The following is a 24,503-nucleotide window of genomic DNA, read 5'->3' on the forward strand; positions in this document are numbered from 1 at the left end:
TTATGCACCCCTGCCTGAGAGACCAGGCCTCAGGGTTTATGTTGCTCCCTAAACCTGGATTTATTATGATTGTATCCATAATGACATTATGATCACCTGTGCAGCACTGAGTGACTGGGTGTTGTTGTGATTGGACTTTGCGATGAAGATTAATAGCACTGGAGCTGCCGTCTATAGGTGACTCTTAGTGACCACCACCTCTGTGGAGTCACTGTATTCACATTCTTTCATTCATGCTGGCAGCCGTTGTTGTGAGCAGCATAATCGCCTTGTTAGATGTTTAAGAAGGAGGCCATTCATCCTTGCTGTTGTCCAAACGGTGAGAAAACGCAGACCGTCAGTCGCGCTTCCTGCAGGCCCCAGATGTGTGTTTACATGTTAGAGGAGGCAAAGTTACCGTAAGCTAGAAGAATGCACCGGGTTTTTTAAAAGTTTCTTGACAAAGTCTTAATATGAGTGGAAACTGTGTCATTGTGTATAAATCCAGCTTTAGTAATGGCAGTTTTAATAGATTCAACTTCATATGGACCTGTTACGCTCATTTCTGTATTTTTATTCTTGCTTTGCATTAGCCACACCATTCTATCTTTATCTTAAACTGGGACTAAGTGCAGCCCATTGTTATCTGAAATAAGCCATTCTACCTCCTCTCCTGTTAAAGCTCCTTTTTGGAAATACCCTCTGCAGAATTGAAGCTGAATTTTCACCCCCAGGGGGCAGCGATTTCCCCCAGGCTGTGCTGAGGTGTTTCAGATGCATGCTGATGTTTAGCTTGTCCTTCTGGCTACACCCATATCCTCAAAATGCTCCAATCATAGGTAACTTCCTTCTCAAGTTATCACGTTAACAAGATTTTCAGAAAACTTGACCTCTGACCTTGACGTTGAGGTCGAAGTCATCCAGTCTTTAAGTGATGGCGTGATGAACCCTGCTTCCGGGCCCAAACTACTCTGCATTTAATAAGGCTGTTGTGCCTCTCTCGGTTTTTATTACTGCTAATCATTTTAAAGCGCAGTTTTCAAAACCTTATGATGCAACTACAGCCCAGCCCATGCAGCAGCAGTATATGAATGTCTAGCCTCCTATTGATGGATTATCTCGGTGGTTCTCCTGACTGACGTTTGGTCCGTTTGCAGCATCCTGTTTGCAGCATCCTGTCATGTGATTGCATTTGTCCCTAACCACTGTGAACACTCACGTTAACTTTATCGAGTGGAAAAAAGTCCTCCGTTCGTTAGCGTTCATCCTCCAGATTCCCTGTTTGTATTCTGCTAACATAGCTGTGTCGCTAGCGATCACGTAGCATATCATTATATACCAGCTAGCACAACCCTACAAACATCACTTCTGTTTGCTTTCCTGCCTTCATTTATGTGGGAAGTGATAGCAGAGCTGTACGTCTTAATTTGTTTCAGAAATGTTCAGAATGTTCTGTCAGAACATGTTATATTATGTTTAGATGGAAACTAGCTAACTTCCTGCTAACTTTGAACTCCATTAAACTTCATAAATTCTGTTTTCATGGATGCCTGGATGTTAAACTTAATTGTTACGCCTGGTAGAGCAGGAACGCTGATCATTTTATTAGAGATGAAAGAATTTAGACAGTTTTTCAACTCTGAGTGATGCTGCAGTGATCGTTTGACTTCGGGACCTGCAGCAGAGTTTGGGCCCAGACACGGCTAATGACGTCAGACTTAAAGACCGGACTGAGATTCGAACTTGTCCAAGAATTTCAGCAGATACGGTCGGGTAGCAAGTGAAAATCATAGGTGACATCTTGTCTTCACAAAGTTGGGGGTCCATGTCGGCCAATGGGGTGACAACAATACTCAGTCATCAGCCTTTTACAGCTGCGGGGTAAGAAGAACGTGTAAAATGAAGGCTACATTTACTCATGACGCCTTCTTGTGGTACAAATCAGTTTCACACTAAAGTACAGCTCGGCCCTAGTTCGACTCCATTTAATGTCTCGTCTTAAGTTCAATTTGGAAGGTTTGAAACAGTTTTATACAAAGCGATGTTCAGGATATTGAGCCTCTGTGTGAAGCCTGGGTTTTTGGCTCACGGGGATTATTTACCCTGGTATTTAAAACTTTGGCCACGTTTAATACAACCATCAACCACTAGAAAAGTATCCACATCCATTACAGAAAAGCACAAGAGGTCCTCTTCGATGCGCTCACATTTGATGTAGCTAATGCAACATTGTTAATCCAAGCTAGGCTAATGGGAGTTTCAGTGAGAGCACTCCAGTTTTTAGACCTTACCTGTGCTAAAAAAAATGCAGCAGACTCAAATCTCGGATTTTGTGTAAACGCCGTCTGTGTGTCAGAACAGAGTTGGTCCTTCATCGCATCGCGCTGCACATTTGAATTTCTGAGAAGCCACATATTCAGACTTGCTTTGTCGACGTTTGTCATCGTTTCTGCACCATGTTCGATAGTGGCTTCATCAGCCATCACACAGATTTTCACACATTTATTTTCAGAGATATAATAAATATAGGCTGTGTCTGAATGGCAATATTCTACAAACAGTGTACATATGTAAAAAAAAAAATAGAAAAAGTATAAAAGACAAAGTTGACAAAGATGTGAAAGAGATTCTAAAATGTCTAATTAAGATGTAAATTAAAGTCTATGAAGAATTGCTGCTAAGGTCTGTAAATTGCACTTCAGTAACAAATACAAAGTGAATGTTTGTACTGTATATGTGAATAAAACCTCAAAATCTTGTAATTTTATTTTGGTCTTTGAAGTTTTTTTCTCGTCACATTTACTGTCAGTTTGATTGCAGGGTGAAAGAGAACGTTTGACCCGGTAGATGGAGAATATTTGGTCTATACTGAGCACTGATATTGGCCTGTTCACATTTTCTCATGGCCACCTTTTTGTGCCATCATATTCTGAGGCTCAGAGCATCCAGACTATTATTAAAGAGGCCTCCCTTCTCCTGCATCTCCCAGGGGAAATCCATGGGGAAATGGTTCATCTCTGTTAAGCTCAGTGGCAGGTGTCACACAGACCAGCCACCAAAAATTAGCCTGGAGGAAGGATCGAGTGAGGACGAAGAGGGGGGAGGTGCAGGGAGTTTAAGGCATGTCTCCTCAGTAGCTTCCACCCCTTCCCCTAAGGCCACGGAGTCGGCTGTGTGCTCAACAATATACATCGTAATTGACAATTTGCTCCAGCGGCTGGTCACAGCCAGCCAGCTCTAATCTAATGGACGAGGACGGAGAGGTGAAGGTCCACAGCATATTCTGACTCCCAGTTTCATGCTGCTTCTCAGTGAAATCTAGGAACCAGAACACATGATATTGTGTCATCATGTAGGGTTACACCAGTGGGGTATGGTCTACAACAGTTTCAGATTTAAAAAAAAAAGATTTTGTTTAAAATAGAAATAAAACATGTAATAAATCCTTAATTCTATTCAGGTAGACGGTAAATATTAAAAATGCACTGGGACAAAGACGTTCTCAGTTTCTGACAGATGGTTACAATATGTCAAAACTAAGTAGGGACAAGTGGCTCAAGATTAGCAGGAACATGTGAACTCGTTAAATCTGGGGAAAAACATGATGAACTAGTTTGGAGGGACATTACGCCTCCATCGGAGGCCGAAAGCTAACGGTAACATCATCCACTGAAACGTTGTTTAAGAAGAAACAAATATTACAGAGGAAACTGAACTTGTGAGCAGTGGAAACCGTGCAAACTTAATTTCTTCAAGTTGAACACTAGACCATAATAAGTGTCTGATCAGAGGTGTGGCAGAGTTTTAAGCTGTGTCTCATAGTAGTTTAGTGTACTGCAGATATGAATGTCTGCGAGCTATGTGGGAAACCAGTTTTTCGCACTTGCCTGTTTAGTTCAGAAAAACAATCTTCACAAAATGATGCCACTTTTATTTTTTCAAGTGTACATGTTATTGCCCAGACTTACTAAACCAGCCTCGCGACCTCAACCTTTAATTTCTGCAAAAATATGAAAGCTTCATATGAAAAATTTTAGTTTGTGTTATCCACAGACTTTATTTCAGGGATCAAATCAGAAAATCACTGATTTCAAGATGAGGGACCCACAAGCATAAAAATGCTCTTTTCCAGGTTTCCAATATTATTTACTTTGTTAAGGTGAACGTTGTCTTAACTCAGTAGATGAAAACATATTTATTTACGAACTGTGTGCTTCAGAGAGGCTGCCACATTGTTACTGGTTGGAGATATAATCACAACTTAAATCATTATAACTTGTTGAATTTTTAATCAAATCCCAAGCTTTTTTGCTTTGGTGTTATCACTGATAACATTTTCTGATTTCCATTAGCCTCCTGATTGGTTCTTTCTTTATATAGTTAAGGAGGTGGTGTCTGGGCATCCTGAGCCAAGCCCCTTGTTGAGCTGGGGAAGCAAAAGAAGCAGACGGATCCACTTTATGTTCTTGGACATTAGTGAAAAAGAGAAATAGAAGAAGTTGAACACTAAGAAATAAAGTAGCTGCATGCCTGCTCTGTGCATCGCTGTGGCTTCCACATGGCTTCCTTTAAGAATGAGTTAACAAGCAAATTAAAAGTCTCATTAAATCCACACACCTCTTAAATCTGTTCTCATCAACACCAGTTTTACATTGTTTTTCGAAGCTACCTGATGAATAAAGTGCGCCTTTCAAAAACACATCTGAAGTGAACAAAAGGGAACAAGGGACTTGTGTTTGAATAGGATGAAAAAGAGATGTGAGACTGGAAAAAGGAAATCACACGTTTTATTGGAAAGTGTCAAGAGAGCACGTACCCGTCACAATAAAGTATGCAAAGTAGATCACATAATGAAGTTTGAGGTGAATATGATTCGCTACAGTGAAGCAAAGCCCATCCACTCTATTTTTTTTTTACCCCTACAGCCTGGCACGCAATAATTTAATGTATCAATCCAAAATCATATTTCCTCCAGGTTGAAATTCATAAGCGGGGCACGAATCGGGCCGTGCCGTTCTACCTGCAGATTAAAATGACATTGATACCGGTGGGCGCCAAATTGAGTTCCCTGAATGAAACAGGAATAAAAATCCTATCTTTGCTGTGCTCGGGAACACAATTAGTTCTTTAACAAGCATTTGGAAAAGTGCACTGATGCTTGGATGGATAAGGCCCATGCACCGGGTTTTTTCTCCTCAATGCAATGTAAGGCATTTCAATAAGATTATTACACTTTCAGATTCATGCTACTTCAGAATGCATCCCGTTTGTGTTGTGGGTAGAAACAGCAGTGAAGTCTGAAGCCAGATTTTTCAGTAAGTCACCTTTATACACCGAGCTACAGCTACAGCAGTCACACAGGTACACAGAGTCTTTTGTGTGGGTTTTACAGCACTGAAGTCGATTAAACGTGTGAGAAACTACAGCATGACTTCATGTTTAAAATATTGCACAAGTGTAACAATTGAAGCTTCCTGGAATCCAGTTAAGCCTATTTCTAGGCAAGTCAGAAGTCAAACTGAGATTCAGTGTGTATTTCAAGTTATAGTCACTGATTTCAAAATGGAAGAAAACAAAAAAGAAAGACCCGGACTTCACTCCGAGCACCAGAAACATCAAGTCAAGCTGGGTTATTGCTTCTGTTTTTGGATAAAGAGCGCTCCGTGCAGAGAGTAAAAGCGCCGCCAGCGACAAAGATGCAGGAAGTTATAGAAGACTGAGGGCTCAACACAAACTGCGAGAGCATGTTGACAGGAGCGCTACTGAAGCACAGAAATGACCTGACAAGTTCACTTAAGGATCACACAGTACAGCAACGCAGGGCTCAGGAGCTGGCAGCAAGCTAAAGAGGACGAGTCTATACCGAGCTTATGGACACCAGCAGCACGTAGGGAATACTGGAATATGATAATGCACAACACATTCCTGTTCACAGAGTCATTATTGCTATGCTCTTGACACTTTACATCCTCACAGAAAAGGCAGAAAAAAGCAACATGTTTAAAAAAAAAAAAAAATCCACTGTAAACGCAGAACAAGGCAGAGTTACAGTTTCAACTATACTGGAAATATTGGCTGTGAAACTGAAAGCATCAAAGGTAACAGGCAAGGGAGCGAATCTCAATCTGTCAAAGGTTTCCCACAACGCCTCAGACGCCATTTGAAGCGCTCACCGACTGGCCCGGCAGCCCGCTCGCTGCACAGGTGATATGACGGAGATTTGTGATATGTTCCGATAAGAAATCTTCCAAATATTTGACCAAAAGGATAAAATAAAATAAAAGAATCACAGAACTGTCTCTGCCAAACTGTAAGACACATTAGCTAACAACAACAACCTGCAACACAGGTCACTTTAAACAGGCCACAATATATTATTTACACATCGTATTCTACAAACGGTTCTATTCTCTTGTGACTTTACAAGTAACATTTGCAAACTGAGTTTATCTACATGCAAGAGCGACGATTCAGCAGTAACTAAACAACAGTGCCGTGATCGGCAGCCCCGCGGCACACGGGTCAGAAATATATAGAGGAGGCTGGGGGCGGACAGATCGGACGAGCCTTGTCACAATTCACGATCCATGCTAAATAAGTGAAGGGTCAGACGCAGAAGGTCGGCTGTGTGGCCTCGTACACGCGTGTTCAGATGACATGAAAAGGCTTTTATGTGAGAGTAACTGAGGAGCAATTACTGTCTGAACTTGGAGCTCACTGCTGGAAAGCTGCGAAGCACATGACAACCAAACTGCTCGACAGAGGAAACACGCGTGTGCGAGGCCGCGGGTTACAGTGCAGACGTGTGCTGCGCCGTCTATACACGGAGGGACTCTGATCACTTCTCCTGCAGCAGGGCGGGGATGTTGATGTTCCAGCCGATAGCCTGCCGGTCGAAGCCGCACGTGAACAGGTTGCACGACTGGTTTTCTTCATTCCACGCCGTGCAGCACACCATTCGCCTGTGACCCTACACACACACACACACACACACACACACACACACACACACACACACACACACACACACACACACACACACACACACACACACGTTTTAGTTTATGGTAACTGATGCTAACAACCGCCTTCCCGTCCAGGTTATTCTGCTCTTACCATTCTGTTGCTGCGTGGAAGTCTGGCCAGCCTCACCCCGCTCATGTCAAACAGGCGTACTTGTCGATTGTCGTGTGGCAGAGCAATGATCTTCTGGTTGGCAGAGACGCTGATCCTGAAAGATCAGATGTAGTCGCACTTTAAACTGGAGCCAGAGTTTATCTGCTGACCCGAGTTCTCCTGATTGACTGGACCGACTCTATGTCAGTGATTTACTGAAAGAATAGAATTTAAATCTAGCCACGTCTGAAGCACATTTTCACTTTCTGTTTGCAGCACAATGATGACACTTACAATCTTGTCTGGTAAATGGTGGTGTGGTGCACTTTAAAGGAAGATGAAGATAAGGAACAATAACCATGTTAATACGAACATCTAACTGCCTTAACAGTACATACAATGCTTAACAAGTTTATTAGACCACTGTTTCCCCACCACTGTCCTGCAGCACGGAAGATTATCGGGTTCCACCTGATTAGCACTCTAACAATTACATTCTCTTCCACTAGAGGGCACTACAACTACCTGCTGAAGAAGATGAAGATGAAGAAAAACAATTACAAAATAGTCATGCTGTGAGACGACACAGCGCATAATAGCAATAGATCAGTGGTTCCTGGGTTTGATCGAACCCCAGGGGTTTGGTGAGTCGGTCTCAGGGGTTCGGCAGAGCCTCCGCCGTGATATGCACGCCTCATTTTGTGCACCAGTAAAAAACATATGTATGTCTTGAATTTGAAAGAAATCCTATTTTATTTTTCACTAAAGAGGGGTTCAGTGAATGCGCGTATGAAACTGGTGGGGTTCGGTACCTCCAACAAGGTTAAGAACCACTGCAATAGATAGTTATTTGAAACGAAAAAGTAGTCAGTCTGACCTGGTTCCTGGAGAAAAGCATGAGTAGAAGAAAGCACAAAAAGGTACACTGGGGACAAACCGAGCCAATTCCACTATATCTGGTGCGTGGGGAAAAATGATCAATATGCTTTTTGTGACATTTTTGTTTGGTCGTGTGCGGTGTGATTTTTCTAATGTGAAATATGTGCCGTGGCTCCAAAAGGTTGGGAAACACTGTTTTAGATCCCCAGTCACTAATAGAAAACACAAGTATTTAAAAAAAAAAAAAAAAAAAGTATGCCAGAACCCTCTGGAAGGCACACAGTCTTTGCAGACTGCTAAGGATCAGACATCCAATCAATATGCAATCAATTATATAACTCTAAGCATATATGAGTATATATTTCTAAGCATAAATGACAATCCAACAATATAAACCTAACACTGGACTCCTCTGAGAAGTCCAAAATTAATTAAGTGCAACATTCATCCATCTATCCATTCTGCCGCTTATCCAGGTTCAGGTCACAGCGGTCTAAGCAGGGAAGTTCAGAATTCCCTCAGACCAGAGGTCTCCTACCAGCAGGACATACCCGAAACAACGTGCCAAGGATGCATCTGGAACCATCCTGCTTAAACCACCTCAACTGGCGCTATTCGATGTGGAGGAGCAGCACCTCTACTATAAGTCCTTCTCAAATGATCTGTAAGGGAGAGCCCAGCCACCCTTTGAATCAAACTAATTTCCATCACTTGCATCTGCGACCTCACTCAAGAACATTCAATAACTAAAATTTTTTTTTCCTATTCAGGAATGCAAGTGAATAACTGTAATTTGACATTTAATCAAAAATAACAGTGCGCTATATTATTTTTTTCAGCTTTAAAAAAAGAAACCCAGTGAATTTCAAATTTCATGGATAACAACAGTAATTACATTTTAGCATTAAAAATATCATTTTGACTAAAGAGCTTGCGCATACTGGTAATTACAAGTATTGGTAGTTACCATCACTTCTAATTTAGAGCAGCGGTTGCATAAACCGTACAGCGGGTGGTTTTCTAATACATTTGTTAAGCATAAAGTATAAAGAAAAGTATAATACACAAAGAAAAGTTGATGCCCAAAATGCTGACTTTAACTACATCAGCCTAAGTTAATTACTTGTAAAATTTTAATTCAATTTATACTTTATATTGAATAAATAAACCTCAAAGCAATCTACGACTTTAAATTAATTTATAGTGTTGACAACCACTGACAGAGCGCTCAACCAGCCAACATATCAATTTAACACCATAGTTTGTAACGTGCAGCACCGCGTGCTACAGTTTCTCTCCTCCTGTCACCTACCTGTTCACAGCTGAGTCAGTGCGGATGGTTGCTATAGGCGACCTCATGTTCTTCAGATCCCACACCTTGACAGTACGGTCATCACTTCCTGAAACCACATTGTCACCCACTGTGAACACCGCAGACGTCACCGTGCTGCAAGACAAACACACACGACAGCGTTACACACTTGTTACGCACGAAAGCGTGCAAGCAGCAAACGGAGGTGGTAATGAGCTACTGTATGGTTTTCTATTTCAGAGATCATAGTTGCACATCTCTACCAGTCACGGAAAGAAGAAAGTTTTCTGAGTGACAAGTTATTAGTCACCCCCTCCCACAGGGCAGTGCTATTATTGTTAATACATAAAAGATGACACGAGCCGCACACATGCGTCACGGTGATGTGCAGACACTTGGAGCCACAGAGGGTGTGTCAGGTACAACACTGTAAAGCTGACACTGTGTGCTTCTTCGTTTATGATGCGACTCTGCATTGTTAAAACCTTACAAAGTGTCATTTTGCCACTTGAAGTTGGCAGGATCTCACTCGTGCACAGAGGATGTCACAGAGATGCGGCAGTCGGGACAAAGTGAAGAGATAAATAATGACTTGAAAACATTCACACCAGCAAACGTGTTTGAGCCATCAGGATGCTGTGAACGATGATTTCCTCTCGATGCATTGGCATTTAGTCACATTTTCTTTCTCTCAGTTTACGATTAAATGTGATGAAACACATGCTCCGAAGTTTGGGAACATTATACATATAACATAATACATACAAGTATAATACACGGTTGCTCCTGATGCATTCATCAGAGCATGAACATTAGACAGAAGCACTTAGAAATGTAGAGCAAAGTGCTTGTATGAATGTATAAAGCTCTTTGAGTACTCAAGTAGAGTGCACGAGCACTATATAAGAACCAGTCCGTTTACCGCGTCCTCTCAGAGCCTTTTGAGGTAACCTCAAGTACCCATTACTTGCAGCACTTTCGATGTATGCTTGGGCACCCCTAAACTATACACAAGTGTTTTATTGTTATGGTTTTTTATCCAATACAACGGAGCCACACCAATACAGTATATATATATATAGATCCGCGATAACTCGTTAACATTTGACTTTATAGTGGAAATCTCCATGTGTTTGAAAACTTAAATGTTCTTTTGTCATATTGTTAACAAAAACAAATGTGTGCTCAAATTCAGGCAGTACTTTATTTAGTTGATCCTGTTGACAGGAATGTTTTGCACACTGGAGGCAGCAGTGCATACACCCATCCCTTCCTCCGCCCCCCCTATATTCAGCCAGGCATGATTCCTCTTTAGGACTAAGGTCAGGCCTATCCATACATTTAACAGATCTTTAGCATTTTGAATCTATTCTACTCATTCATGGAGGTAAGTAAAACCAAAAGCCTGAATAGGCTTCCTCGTTCTTTATTAAGGTTCGTGTTGCCTTTACACACACACATACAGCACTATCTTGGGTTCTACATCCCATCTTTTTAGGTAAAACTGGCTTCCTGCTTAATTTAAATCGACATGGCATTAAGGGCTAATTAGCGGACTAAACTTTGTGCTATTAGGGAGGTTGCGGCTCAAAGAAACTGCTCTATCGTTACAGGCACCTTCTGACATTGCAGGGTACAGCCCACCTGGGAATAAACGGAGAGCAGGGAGAGATAGCGAAGAGGAAAGATAGGAGGTGTGTTAGGTGGGAGGTGTGAGGGGAGTGTAATCAGACGAGATAATTGATTAAAAGGTTGATTAAGGTTAAAGGGTTTTTAGAATGGGTGTGAGGAAGGAGGGGAGTGTTCAGTAGTACTTAATGCTTTGCAGTGTCTCTGACAGCCAAGGTCGAGACTCTTTGTGAGACTTTGGGTGCTGGAGAAGAAGCGAGAGATGGCCGTTCACGGTTCGGCAGGATTTACACCAGCACTGAGCGTGCGAGTACAGGCTGCAGTATTCTCCTGAACAATAGGTGTCATGACTCATATAAGATGTGAAGAAAATGAGAACAATGCAAAACTTCCAACTTTTGACCAACTGTGATGATCTGAAACTCAAACTTGTTCTCACAAAGAAAACAGATCATTTCAATTAGATTTCTACAGCAACAAATCACAACAACAGTCACTTCACGGTGCGTTCCATTATAAGGTAAAGACCCTACAATACATCGTTTTATCTCGCTGTCACTCACTCGTGTGAAAGAGTGAATCTCGAGAAGGCAGAAAGCTACAATCTGCTGGTGCACAGCCACTCGGTGAGTGTTTTCTTGGGGATGTGCTTTTTCAAAACAGAAACTTTATGACAGCCTCATGTGATACGTTTAAGCGACATCACAGCCCAGGACACACCTGTAGCTTCAACATCTACAAAGAAAGCCCTTTGGACAGTTACAGCTAGTCTTCACGTGAAGCTTCGGCTCAATCTTCAAATGAAAATACTTCCCCGAAATATAAGACATTTTTAACAGCACTCTGAATGCCTTTGTGTTGCTGGGTTAAATTTTTTTGTGCATTATAAATGCAAATATCACATGAAAGCAGTGTGTAAAATGATCTGGCTAGACTTATTATAACAGTTTGTAAGACTCCTTTGTATTATTGACATTGATACCAAACTGCATGTTAATTTTTCTTACGTAAAACTGTTAAGTGGACTGGATTTCTGTTCTGGCACTGAGGCTTTGGTCTAAGCGACTGCATTTAAATGTATGGAAATCTCAAAGAACCTTAACATGTGCTCACTGTTGAGTGGGTGAGAGCATAAGCCTAAAATGTTAATGAAAATATTCAGGTAGCGACGACTAAGAGGTTTAAGAGCACTCTGTTATTTTGCCATGCTGCAGATCTGACAGTCGCTGAGAACCCGGTAAGTGCTGTTGTATTCCTCCAGAGACAGGATGTCACATCTGCATGCAGACACACACGAGCACACATACGTACAGAGTTGCATTTCTCCAAAACTGCAATCAGATGTCACCGAAAGCCGTCGACGGCAGCAGAGACAAACGTGACATGGCAGTCCGTCTGTAGAGCAAGTCCGCTGTCATTTCTCGTTTGCTCTCGGTCGTTTTGTTAGCTCGCGCGCAGTTGTCATTACACTGCAATTACGGCGGGGGTGGCGGGACAGAGGGGGCGCACGGCACTTTTAGCTGCCAAGGTTCGCTGTCAGGGAGCGTTAGCTGTAATTGCCAGTGAAGACGGTGAAAACGAGAGGCTGTCTCCCCTCTAGCTCTCAACCTCGTCTGCCTATTAAACTATTCACACTCTACTCTCTCTGATGTTTCCACAGGAGGGACGCGGAGATTATGCCATTTATGCCACACCATTATGTCATGTTGGAGATCCTGGGAAATTAGTAGGAGGAATGGCAACCTGTTAGTGCTCTAAGGCACTGTTAAAACAAGGATACCTCACAAGTAGTAAAGTGGGGAAACTGTAAAAACACACACAGAGTCAATGAGCTTCTTTCCAGCGTCCAGTCCAGTCCATTATGCTTTCCTACTCGCCCAAACATACAGCAAAAGCCATGAGTTGATAAACAGAATACGCCTGTCTCAACTCCTCTTCTGCTTACTACTCCTCCAAACCATTAAAGAGAGTATTTAGGACTTTTTAGCATATTTGTTGGACCGAAATCACCAAGATATCAACACTGAGATCTAATCAGATTCTGTGTCTTATTATGTTTCCAGGCACTTGGCAGCAGTGTCACCGTGTTCTTTATAAAGTAAACAACAGGACTAAATATATTTAATAATTACTGAGCAAAAGGCCGAGAATGGATTTGCAAGCATTTAACAAACTAAACCAATTAATTCATCTTTGAAGTCTACATTGTGTTACTTGTTTACATCTCAGCTAAATTAGTATTGTTGGGTTTTCAACTCACTGATGCACACCACATGAGTGAAAACATGACATCTGAAGACTTTAAAGTTGTGTTCTTCTGAGATGGGCATCGTCTTCCATTTATACATATTTACAAAACTAAACTATTAATCAGCAACTTGAAAAACAGCTCAGCTGCATTCTTATTTACACTGCGTGTGTCAAGTGGCAGAAATACTATTACAGACTAGGCTTTTTGCAGTCCTGTAATGAGCCTGCAGAAGTTTGGGGAATCATTATGTCTGCCTGAAGGTCTACTTGTTGCTTTAAATGCAGCGCCACAAAGAAAGTGGCCATTTGTGAAGGAAATAAGGATGGAGGGAAGGAAAGGAGGGGAGGAGGGCTGTTGTTAACTGTGAAACACTGGTGCTTAATCTCATTACAGCAATTGTCTATGGGAGAGAATTAGAGTGGGATCTGCGGGAATTATACATGTTGGGGTCGTACATAATGAGCTCTGCCATAATCCCCCCACTTGCAATCAAAGGCTGCCAGCCAGCCGGCACACGCATGTAGGCACACACACACACACACACACACACTTGCACTTCTTGTGCCTTTTAAAGAGCACTGCCATTGAAAGCCACAGACAAGCCTGACAGTCATCGTTTTGAAATGAGCGGCTGCAATTGAGTGTTAACAGCGAGCGAAGTGCCAAATTACACAGAGTGGGGGGATTAACGCAGAAACGGACAGATAAATGAACGGGAAGAGGGAGGGAGAACGAGAGTCGAAGAGCAGAGAGGAGAAAGAGAAGCAAACTGTTGAAGTGAGGAGAAGTGCTCCGTAATGAATGAGAGGCAAGTGGAGGATTTGGCTTAGAGCAACAGGGTCTGTAAATTAATGTAAAAGGAAAAAGAAAATGTTGGAGGGATTTATGGAGGTGAGATGCTACAGCACCACCCTGTGGGCAAATTAAAGACTGCACCCACATTTAAGTATCTGTCAGGGAACCAGGAAGGAGGAGCGCGGGTGAGAGAGAAAGACTCACTCAGTGTGTCCCTGGAAGACGTTGACAGAGTGGATGGATGGGTCTCTGAAGTCCCACAGTCTGAAGGTGGTGTCTCTGGATGAAGTGACCACCAGCCGCTGGGTTGGGTGGGTACAGCAGTGAGTCAGCTCCTGGTCATGGCCTGAACACACACACACAGCACATTGTGTTGCATAAAATCACACCTTTTTAAGTAATCTCAACATAAAAAAACAACAACAAAAACAACAGCGTGTGATTTTTACACGTCAGATTTTCTTTGGATTAAACCAGTGTAGGTGGAGCGTGGACAAGAAGGTGAAAAATATGAGGCTGAATGTGATTTCATGGAAAAGAAGAAAGCTTGTTGGTGCTATTGCACTGACCTTTTTAGTAAAATTCAACCTGGATCGTTTAGTATTAATAATGACTTTTTAAAAGTTGTAAGTTGGCAGCTTTTAAAAAAAGAGTTTGAGAAACACTGAAAGAAGCAAGCTGGCTCCACAAACTACATGGATTTTATAATGCCTGTACCCAACATCAAACATCAGCATGGAGGAGAGGAAGGCACTCACATTGCTTAGTGATGACAACATTATCACCTGTCCAGCAGACAAGGGTAGGTGCACGGTTTTGCTAAACCAGAAAGACTATCATGAGAACATTTTGTCACTGCTCTATCACTCCAGCCGATCCAGGAGAAAAGGACAACTGCTGCCTGAGCAAAAACCTGTAGTGATCCCGTATGTGTCAGCAGCACTGGAACAGCTGAAACACATTTTCTCTAAACACCCTGTCTCTGTGGCTTTCAAACCCCAAAACACGCTGCACCAAAAACAGGTCAACCCCAAGGATCAGAACAGAGTAACACAGTGTACGCTGTTAAGTGCCAGGAGGATTGCCATAATTTATACATCGGGGGAAACCAAACAACCTCTGGCTAAGCAGATGGAACAACACAGAAGAGCTACCTCGTCAGGCCAGGACTCTGCAGTCTATTTACACCTACAGGCGAGTGGACACTCTTTCAGTGATGAGGATGTACACATCCTGGACAGGGAGGAACGCTGGTTCGAGCGAGGAGTCAAGGAAAAGGGAAAGACCATCTCTGAATCAAGGAGGGGGCCTAAGGGTACATCTTTTACCATCCTACAATGCTGTGATTGCAGCCACTCCCCAACGCTCTGTGAATGGTACGCATGGTCATTGATCAGTGCTTGTTGATCAGTGGTTATGAAATTTTCCACATTAATGACTGACCTCACAGCCCATAGTTCATCAGTGGTGCTAGTTTCAGTCATTGTGCAAATGTACTGTTTATAAGGTTGGGAAAACCTGCAGCCAGCTGAGACTGAAGAAGTCACTTGGATGAGTGGTTTTTCCCACTGGAAACGCTACGTCCAGATGAACAGAATCATTTGTTTGGGATTTCCTTATCTGGATGAGTGAGCATGCCTCAAGATAAAATGTCTGTAGTTTCATATTTGAACTTTAATAACAGTCTGGTTAAACTGTAGAGTGTCATACAAAGTACACTAATGAGGAAGAAAAATAACAAAAACCCTGACTTCTGTTTACGACTCCTCTGCCATTACATACCAGTGAGCGTGTGAACCAGTTCAGAAGTCTCAACCTCATACAGGTTGGCAGCACGATCCCAGGAAGCTGTCACCACTTGTCGGCCTCCCACTAACCAATCAGCTGCTATTACGACGCCCTGGTGGCTCTTGAGTGTTGCAGTAGCAACCCGGACCGTGGGCACTTCACAAGGGCCCTCGCCATCCACCTCGCCTTCCTCTCTGTCCGAAGAATCCTGGTCTTCATCGCACGGAGCCTGTGAAAGACGCAAAACAAAAGCTCAGTCGAGCTCCTGTCTTGTTTTGGTTTGATTCATTTGAGAGTAAAGTGACCTATTGTAGAAACACTGGGAAGAGAACAAGTTCAAAGCTACTCACACTGACATCTGGTGGTGGCTGTGGGGCTGGAAGCTGCACCATGTACCGCCAGATGTGAGCCGTCTGGTCCCCAGAGGCTGTGGAAAGTACAAATCAACAAAGAGCACAGCTCACATCTACACACGAGTGACTGCTGGAGGCAACAGATGCAGCAGAAAACGGTTGAAACGACGACAAGGAGAACAAACCTGTTGAAACAGATGCTATATTTAACGTAGTCGACTTGACAAGTCAAACATGCATTCAAATGCTTACCTGTGAGTGCCATCTGCTCTGTGGGGTGGAATTTGATGGAGTTGACTGTGCAAAGGGAACAATGAAGAGACGTCATCTAACAAGCCGTGTAAGCAAATGTTGACAGACAGTGTTACATCTAAGAATACGCTTCGAAATGCTTCTGCCATGAGCCAGTGTTTATTAACAAGAGATGTCGCACAACAGGCTGTACGTCACACTAAATATTGTTATAAGCACTCAGACAGGCTATTAAAACATTCTATTAGAAAAAATATAAACGATTTAGAATAATTTTTGTGTATGGACTTTGTGAATGTCTGTAGACAAATAAAGCTTTTGGCTGTGATTACCTGATCCTGCATGGCCAGCATACCTCAGCAGACATTTGCCCGTCTCTATACTCCACAGCAGCGCTGAGTGGTCTGTTAAGAGAGAGCAGGTATAAACAACATGCAGCCATTTCCATTTTTACAGTAACCAGCTAATGGTTTCACGCTGTATGATCCTGCCTTTATGTAATGGGCTGTATAGTCTGAGTGGATGTGGTAAGAAATTTCTGGATTGTTTAACGAGCTTCCTTAAAGATAAAACGAGGCCAACATGTTGTTTCTGAAGGACTGGTTTGGATAAATATTGATACTAAAACACTACTTGCGCTGCATCACCAGATGTAATCAATCATCTTAAGTATGTTCTCATTTTCTGCTAATTGCACCGAGGCATCACAATTAATTTGACAAAGATATAATGATGCAAATATTGCTTGCAGCACCTTTAGTCTTTGCTATTTATTCTTATTTAAAACTAGGGTGCCACATGCTGCCTGTGTGTACAACAAAGCTATCATGATTGATTTATATAGTCTGTGAAGGGACTTTTTTTTCTACCTGCAGAGGCAGTGCCCAGCACCACTGGCTGAGTTCGGGTGACACTGAGGTCCCAGATCCCATCGCGATGGCCCACATACTCCTTGAGCAGCTGGCACAAAGCCCGGGAGCCGGTGGTGGCTTTGAAACTGGACACGATCTGAAGCGAGTGTGAGGGAGAGAAAAGTATAACGGTTTAACAGCACTCAGTTAAATTATTAAAAAATGTAAATGTAATTACACTGATTACAAAATATAAGAATATGTAGAGTTTAACTTGTAGTTCTCCTGTCTTACTGCACAGCTTCATTTAGGCTCCGTAAATACTGATATAACTCCTAGCCAACACCTGGCTACATACAGGTATTGCCAGTTAACTGTTACTCGTTGTCAAACACAGTAAAAGCTAATGCGTTGCTTGCCAGATTAGATCAAGGGTGTGTATCACAAAACAAGGTCACCTGGAAAGGCGTCTTCTTAGGAAATAGGTTAAGTCTCTTCGAGGTGTCATTAATCCTAACTGTACAGCTAAATGGCTCCAAAGCAATTTAACTTAAGGACATGGGAACAAAGCCAGCCTGACATTTCTCCCACATGATCATAATGACGGCAAAGGTTTTCATTAAAGAGATGAGCAATAAGAATAATAAGTCGTTTTTACTTTTGGTGATAATTATGTCAGAGATAAAAAAGGTTTTACTACAAACTGAAGTTCGATAACCAATTACAATGGAATATTAATTGTGCATGCTGTTTATGAATTCAGTTAATTACAAAAGCAACATTACAGCTTTATCGCGTACCTGTTTTATTTTTCAGCACAGACTACCTGTGCTGGTCACCCTCTGCATTGGCAGGTCGAGCCTTCCTTAACTTTTAACTGTTTTTAATGTTTATCAGTTTATAACCGCTCATGTTGAAAATGCCAAACACATTAAAAAGACTTCACTTTGTGGTAATTCTGTTTGTCTAATCACATTAGTTATATTATCGGGAAGTTATTTGAATATCTCTATACTGTGTTCCTCTATTTAAAGTTATACGTTTTCATTGTTAAATGTCAGCTTATCAGAATAATTTAAACTGGCTTTGTGATACAGACCCCAAGTGTGTTTGTACACTGCGACACTTTTATGTTTGCCATATTTGTGATTTCAGATTGCGCCACACTGCATGTCACTAGAGTATCAAATTATCGAGAGGACAGATTGTGATTGTCCTTGTAAACGACCGGTGCAACCTCTAAAAATAACTAGTGGTCTGATTGCACATGGACCCGTCACTGCAGGCTACCAGATAAACAAACTAAAGTGCAGTTTCACTTGTCACAGAGCTGTCACAGCCAGTACTTTACATGCTGCTGCAGACAGCTGACCACAGCAACAAGCTAACAACATTGCTAGACATTAGATGCAGCAGCAGCAAAGTATTTGGTTCATGAGTGCCAGACTGTGTTAATATAAACTCTTATTCTGTCCAGAGTGTTTATATTCACCTTGCGCTCTGATGCAACCTTACTATACACCTCCTGTTGTTAGAGCAAAATAGCAGACAAGATGAGTGAATAGCCCAGTCAATGTCAACCCCGTACAACACTGAAGCTATAGTTAGTCAGGATCATTAGTTTCAAGTCCCCTCCATCTTTCCAAAATTAGTTTTTGGTCATGTTTCTTAGCCAGCTGAGAGGTTAGTGGTATTGTACATAGCTGCTACTTCTGTCATGGGGTTAATTAAAGAAGCCTTTTCTTGATTCCCTCAATGCTCTTTTCACTGTGGCTATATTCAAGGTTTTTCTCTGCATTAAAAAAAGCAGAACAGCATTTTACTTAGAACACAAAAGAAGAGAAAAATGATTCTCCTATTACTGTAAATATAGAAATGGAAAAAAGATAAATATTTATTTTAGGTATTTTTCTATTTTACTAATTTTATCTGCACTCGTGTAATGTTTAGCTCACACCAGTTTCCTCTCCTCTGCTCTCACTGTGTGTGCATGAATGTGGAGAGGAGCAGAGCAAAGTAGGTGAAGTGAAGATAGAATATGGTAGTTTTTTCATTACAACAGATTTCGATCAGACAGAGATCAGCCCTGAACGTTTTAACCAGATGTAAAGATGCTAGAAGCTATACTGCTAGTGGCAGGGATGCTAGCTCGAGGGCATCAGCTGTCCTGCTGATGTTTCATCTGTAACCTGATGGCAAGTACAGATACAGGTTTCTACCAATTAGAGAGGAAACACTTCATCTAGCTTTATAAGACAAAAGGCAGCAATTTTTCAGATTAATGAAAAACCTGGTGTTATTTTTTTTCAAAATCTGAAATAGTTTTACAAAAACTATCTGTTAATTTCAAAGGCAGAATAATAGTAATCATTACTAACAACATCTGTATGGGAAAGACAACAAAAAGAAGCTGAAAGCAGACCTGTCCAACATAAGCCAATGCGGGGGAACACTGATCAAAACAAAAACAAAAAAACAAATAAACAACACCCCCCCCCCCCCCCCCCCCCCCAAAAAAAAACAAAACAAAACAAAAAAAAAACACAAAACACTAATCACTGGTCAAGTTGCCAGTTAACTGTGGATAACATAAAATCTGAAAACAGGAAAAACAGCTAGCTGGCTCAGTCAAAACAAGGCATAATGTGCAGACAAAATCTTTTATATCAATTGTTTGAACTGTGCAAAAACTTAACTGTAAAAACAACAAAACTTTATGAAGGCAGGGATCGTGTGCCGGACTATTTTTTTAAGGCGACCAGCAGAAACTTGAAATTACTAGCACAAAAGTTCCACAGAAATCATTGTTGATAGATGTATTATGTTACCTTTCGGGCAATACAATGTTGCTTCCTCATTAGAAGTCTTTAGGCCTAGTCTTTGTGCTTAGCTAAGCTATCCAGCTACTAACGTCAGCTCCCCCCAAAATTGGGACTGCTTTTGATCTTCTCATCTAGCAAGAAGGTAAGTGTAGCCAACTGACACGGTGTTTGAAATAGCTGATGAAAAGTGACTCAAAGAATCGCCAAAGTAATGAAAGGCGATACAAAAAAGGATAAACAAATAAAATATAAAGTAACACTTTGTACATCTAACAAATGCAGCTTTGCCCAAATGACTTGAGCATGAGTGCAGAGCAGAGAAGGAGTCAAGTTCAGACTGCAGTTAAAGAGACATTCAAGCCACCACCGCCTCCCCCATGATGCTTAGTGGCAAACAGAGCATTCAGGAAGTTACCCATGAATCTCCGCCCCACAACTCCCATGTTGCCACACTGAAGTTGCGAGGTCCACCTAATTTGCCCTGGAAAGTGTACAAGCACTGTGTCAGAGAGTCAAGAGATTACAAAGGACAAAGTCATGGGAGATGACATTTTGTGGTAAATGCTGTAGTAAACACACGATTTCTTTTACCCCTGTGATTAAAATCTTCAATCATATCAGTGAATTATTTGTTTACCCACATTTTTTAAACAGATTATGATCTCCTCAGAGGAAGATTCTTCCTTCCTCTCACTCAGCATTACAGGGGCTTTCCACAGTCAGTTACTTCACACAGGCCTGAATCCCAAAAGCTCAAATATTTACACACATGACACGTCTTACGAGCTCTATTGAACGGGCTAACGTGGCTTGTGCCAGGTACCTTGCTGGTAGAGGCTTTGTAGGTCGTCTTCAGCTTCTGTGACAGTTGACTGGTGCTGTGGCTGGCTGTGTGACAGAGACACAAAGAACAATGAATGAAATTCATTACCCAGTGACAGAACTCTTGCTTGCTTTTATTCACTGCTGCAGTAACGGCCTCGTAAAGTGTCAAGATTTTAAAATAGCACACACCTTGACAATACAAAGCCTTGTTGAGCGTTTCTAGTTATACTATCTACACTGAACATTTATGCAGTGTAAATGTCCCCGTGTCCAGCAAGGACGGAGCTGTGAAAATACTGTCGAGAGCTCAGCTTCACAAAGTGTGATCACCAGTTAAACTGAGCTTATTTTAGAAATCCAGGCTGGCTTTAAGGATATTAGGTGTCATAACAGAGGGTTTACATAAGTCTGACCTATGTGAGTGTCTCACCCCAAGCAGTAATGAACATCGACCAGTTTACAGAACGTGTCATCATTAATTTTTATATGGCATCTTATAGTGATTCACAGATTTCAGTCACTTGCTAACTTGCTAACCTGGTGGCCAAAAACAATTACAAAACGTTCCAATCTCATGTCTTGTGGAAATTTACAGTGTAGGGTCAGAAAAGTTCCAATAACATGAATTTGTCACATTTGTCATACATCTAATGTCAGGTAAATTGTTCCAACAGTTTAACTGAGACACCACTGACAGCCGGGGCTGCTGAGAAGAAACAGGGACTGGTACGTTTGGCCTGTAAGGCAGGGTTAGTTAAAGCTTATTAGTGCATCTGATAGCACAGGAACCTTCTGGTATTTTCGATAAGTTAAACTTATAGACTTTCAAAGGGCCGCCATACTGTTTTTGGCCTCCAGGTGGGCATGTGCCTCAAGCTCTGAAGTCAAATGAAAACTATGGATGCTGCAGTGAAAATCGAGGCAACTGTTGGCATTGAAAACACATTTACTAAAAACAGGGATACACAGCCAGGCAGAGGGTTACTGGAGAGTATTTTCACCTTATGGAGGCTGCTGGATGCCCAAATAGTAAAATCCAAGTAAACATTAGCTCCTAGAAAATGTTCACTCACCCTGTACAAAGAAAAAACAGGTGGCTCATGCAAATGTGTAGCCATGCCATATAGCAGCCTGGTCAGCATATAGACACAACATAAACAAACACAGCTGGTACAAACATCTGCCATAAAAAGAAGTTTTAAAAAAAAGAAAAGAAATGATAAATTGTCTTTTTAGGCTGTGCAGGTAGAGTCTGCCTGTCTGAGAGAGCCGATAAAACATCTCAAATTAAACTTTGTTGCTTTCATTAACCTTCACTTTAATTCTTATTCATTACAGCATTTTTTTAAAGGTAGAAAATATCCGTGTCCTTCGCTATTTTATCTTGAATATTTTAAAGTTATTTTGGTATTATCTATAATTTTGTAAACATTTAGTTGCTTGTATCTTTGTACTTCTCTTCTTTTCGAATGCTATCGTATGTTTGAGTGATTTGGGGGCACATTTCCCTTCAATTTATGTTCCTGGACTCCTGGTAGTTTGGGTCCAAAATGTTTTTTGTGATACTTTTTGAGAAATGTCATGACATGGATGTGATGCAGAACACGAAAAGCTGGCTAGAGACAGAGTGGGAATGCCACTGTTTGTAATATCTCTCAGATCAATGCAGGAGAAATCAGTTTACTGAAAAGTCCCACACCCCTTTGTGGGTGTTACGGTGCCACTCAGCCGGCGAAATTCACCGCCTTTGTGATGCTGGCGACTCCTCTGTCTTCAGCCTGTGGCAATAACACTGTGTGGACTGTGATCAACAACTTCCTCGAGTTTTAATCAGCAGTTTAATCATTTACAAACGCCCTACAAGTCACCATTTATCTATCTGCATCGTGACTAAACCACAGTAACTCAAAGAACAAACACAGTTTGGCTTCCTAAAGGTAAAAATAAAAACAACTGCTCATATGTGTACAGCTGTTTTACGACAGTCTGTCACAAAGATGACACATAAGTAACATGCCAATTTAAATCTTTATGTTTATCAGCTCCCAGGGAGATTACTTCAGCCACCATGGGATGAGATATCCACTTTAAACACAATCAGTATTTTCCATTTCAATTTCCAAAGACTTCTATTAACTGTACTCAGTGTAAATTACAGACTTAAATAGATTTGTGTTGGAAATTACGGACCTTTTGTTTTCAAGGCTCCCTTGGTGGGGTCTCCTCCCTCAACAGCCTGTCCATCTCCAGTCAGCCGCTCATTCAGTGATTCAATTTCCCGACGTACTGCAACGTAAGACAGCCATGACGTGTCAGTATTTAAACACTGAAAACGTCCACTCAGTAAATGAGCACTGATGCGTACACTGTCAGTTACTCACATTCAAGGTTTTCTATGTAGAGATTCTCAAACTCCCGTTCAATCTGACCAAACAGGTCAAGAAGATTGCTCCGCAAAGCGAGAGGCAGCTTGGAGTCCTGGACAGACAGAAAACAGAACCACACAGTAAGGTCAAACACACGGCACGCTTCAAGGTCAGGAATGTAGAGCAGGAATTCGCTCCACATCCTCCTCAAGTGTGGCGTAACATAATGTAGCATAATGCTATGCCAAAAATGCAGAACTGTATAACAACAACATGTTCTGTTATTACAGTCGGAAGTGAAGTTTGTGACTCTTAAAGGTAAAACGTTTAACTGAACACACGTGTTTACGCGATTTAATCGGGCAGCAGATGAACTTGTGCGAACTCTTGGCCACAGTTTGAGCTACAGAGCTACAAGCTAAAAACAAATAACTACACAACAGGAGTGTCCAACCAGCCTCTACTAACTTACCTCCATGGTGCAGTCCTAGATGTACCCAGTTACCAGCTGACCGCCAATCTCCACCAGACTAGCATGTGAAGACACATAAAAGCTGCCATGAAAACACTAGATTCAGAAGGCTGCGTCTCACAGCTCCCTGAGCGCTGCTGCTCAGTCCTTCAGCCGTCCAAAAGACAACGATACCAAACACTTCACTTGTCACCCTTCAGCTGAGGCACGTGTTAAAAAAACCAACCGCTTGGCACAATGACGTTAGCCGCATGACCATTCTGTCATCACCACGTTCACACACTTTATCAAAAAAAAGCCCAAACAAATAAATAAAGGTCATTTAAGAAGTAACAGGCAGGCCTTGTGAATTTAAAGCTGCTTTAGTAGTGGCACTTAAACCTGCAGCTTGCTCAGGCCAAAGCCGGCAGCGTTAAAAGTGAGGAAGAATATCTGTTCTGTGTAAAATATGGGTCCATAAAACTGTCTGTGTATGTGTAGCCAGTGCTGCAGGGAATAGAGGAGGTACATCCACAGCGCCAGCCAGTCTTGGCAATAAACAAAAAAGGACTGTTGAAAAGACTAATCAGACCTGAACAAGCGGCCCATATTAAAACTTGATGAGACAACAGGCGAGTGCAAGCTGAGCTCTAGTTTTAGTGGCTGACAAAGCGCAGAAAGTAAAAGGCAAAGGATTTCCATGGTCTGGCAAACTGACAAATTCAACCATCCCATTTTTGAGAGCGACTGATAAGTAGGTCATCCAACGTGTTTTTCATTTTAACCCTACACGTTGTCTATCATCTCCCCCGATACGAGAAACCTGTCAATACA

General features: G+C 41.8%; 1 protein-coding gene across 4 annotated transcripts in view; it reads right to left on the bottom strand.

Moving 5' to 3' along the window:
• Nucleotides 1–4,764: 4,764 nt before the first annotated feature.
• LOC146625097 (WD repeat-containing protein 37-like) overlaps nucleotides 4,765–24,503 on the bottom strand; it is a 22,005-nt gene continuing 2,266 nt past the window's right edge. For 3 of the 4 annotated variants that reach the window (XM_085362631.1, XM_085362633.1, XM_085362632.1), the window contains exons 3-15: nucleotides 23,234–23,330; nucleotides 23,043–23,138; nucleotides 20,851–20,915; nucleotides 20,443–20,508; nucleotides 17,224–17,362; nucleotides 16,687–16,758; nucleotides 16,355–16,399; nucleotides 16,100–16,176; nucleotides 15,744–15,978; nucleotides 14,166–14,307; nucleotides 9,287–9,421; nucleotides 7,096–7,210; nucleotides 4,765–6,949 (exon numbers count right to left, since the gene is read on the bottom strand). In XM_085362631.1, coding sequence (XP_085218757.1) covers nucleotides 6,818–6,949; nucleotides 7,096–7,210; nucleotides 9,287–9,421; nucleotides 14,166–14,307; nucleotides 15,744–15,978; nucleotides 16,100–16,176; nucleotides 16,355–16,399; nucleotides 16,687–16,758; nucleotides 17,224–17,362; nucleotides 20,443–20,508; nucleotides 20,851–20,915; nucleotides 23,043–23,138; nucleotides 23,234–23,330 — 1,416 coding nt within the window. In that variant the 3' untranslated portion in view covers nucleotides 4,765–6,817. The remainder of the gene's footprint in view (nucleotides 6,950–7,095; nucleotides 7,211–9,286; nucleotides 9,422–14,165; nucleotides 14,308–15,743; nucleotides 15,979–16,099; nucleotides 16,177–16,354; nucleotides 16,400–16,686; nucleotides 16,759–17,223; nucleotides 17,363–20,442; nucleotides 20,509–20,850; nucleotides 20,916–23,042; nucleotides 23,139–23,233; nucleotides 23,331–24,503) is intronic. The other variant, XM_085362634.1, reaches the window with a different exon arrangement.

Source organism: Diplotaxodon limnothrissa, linkage group LG9, assembly GCF_057381915.1.
Source record: "Diplotaxodon limnothrissa isolate DT_005_m linkage group LG9, D_limnothrissa_male_GT1.1, whole genome shotgun sequence".
In the NCBI taxonomy this organism is placed as follows: domain Eukaryota; kingdom Metazoa; phylum Chordata; class Actinopteri; order Cichliformes; family Cichlidae; genus Diplotaxodon; species Diplotaxodon limnothrissa.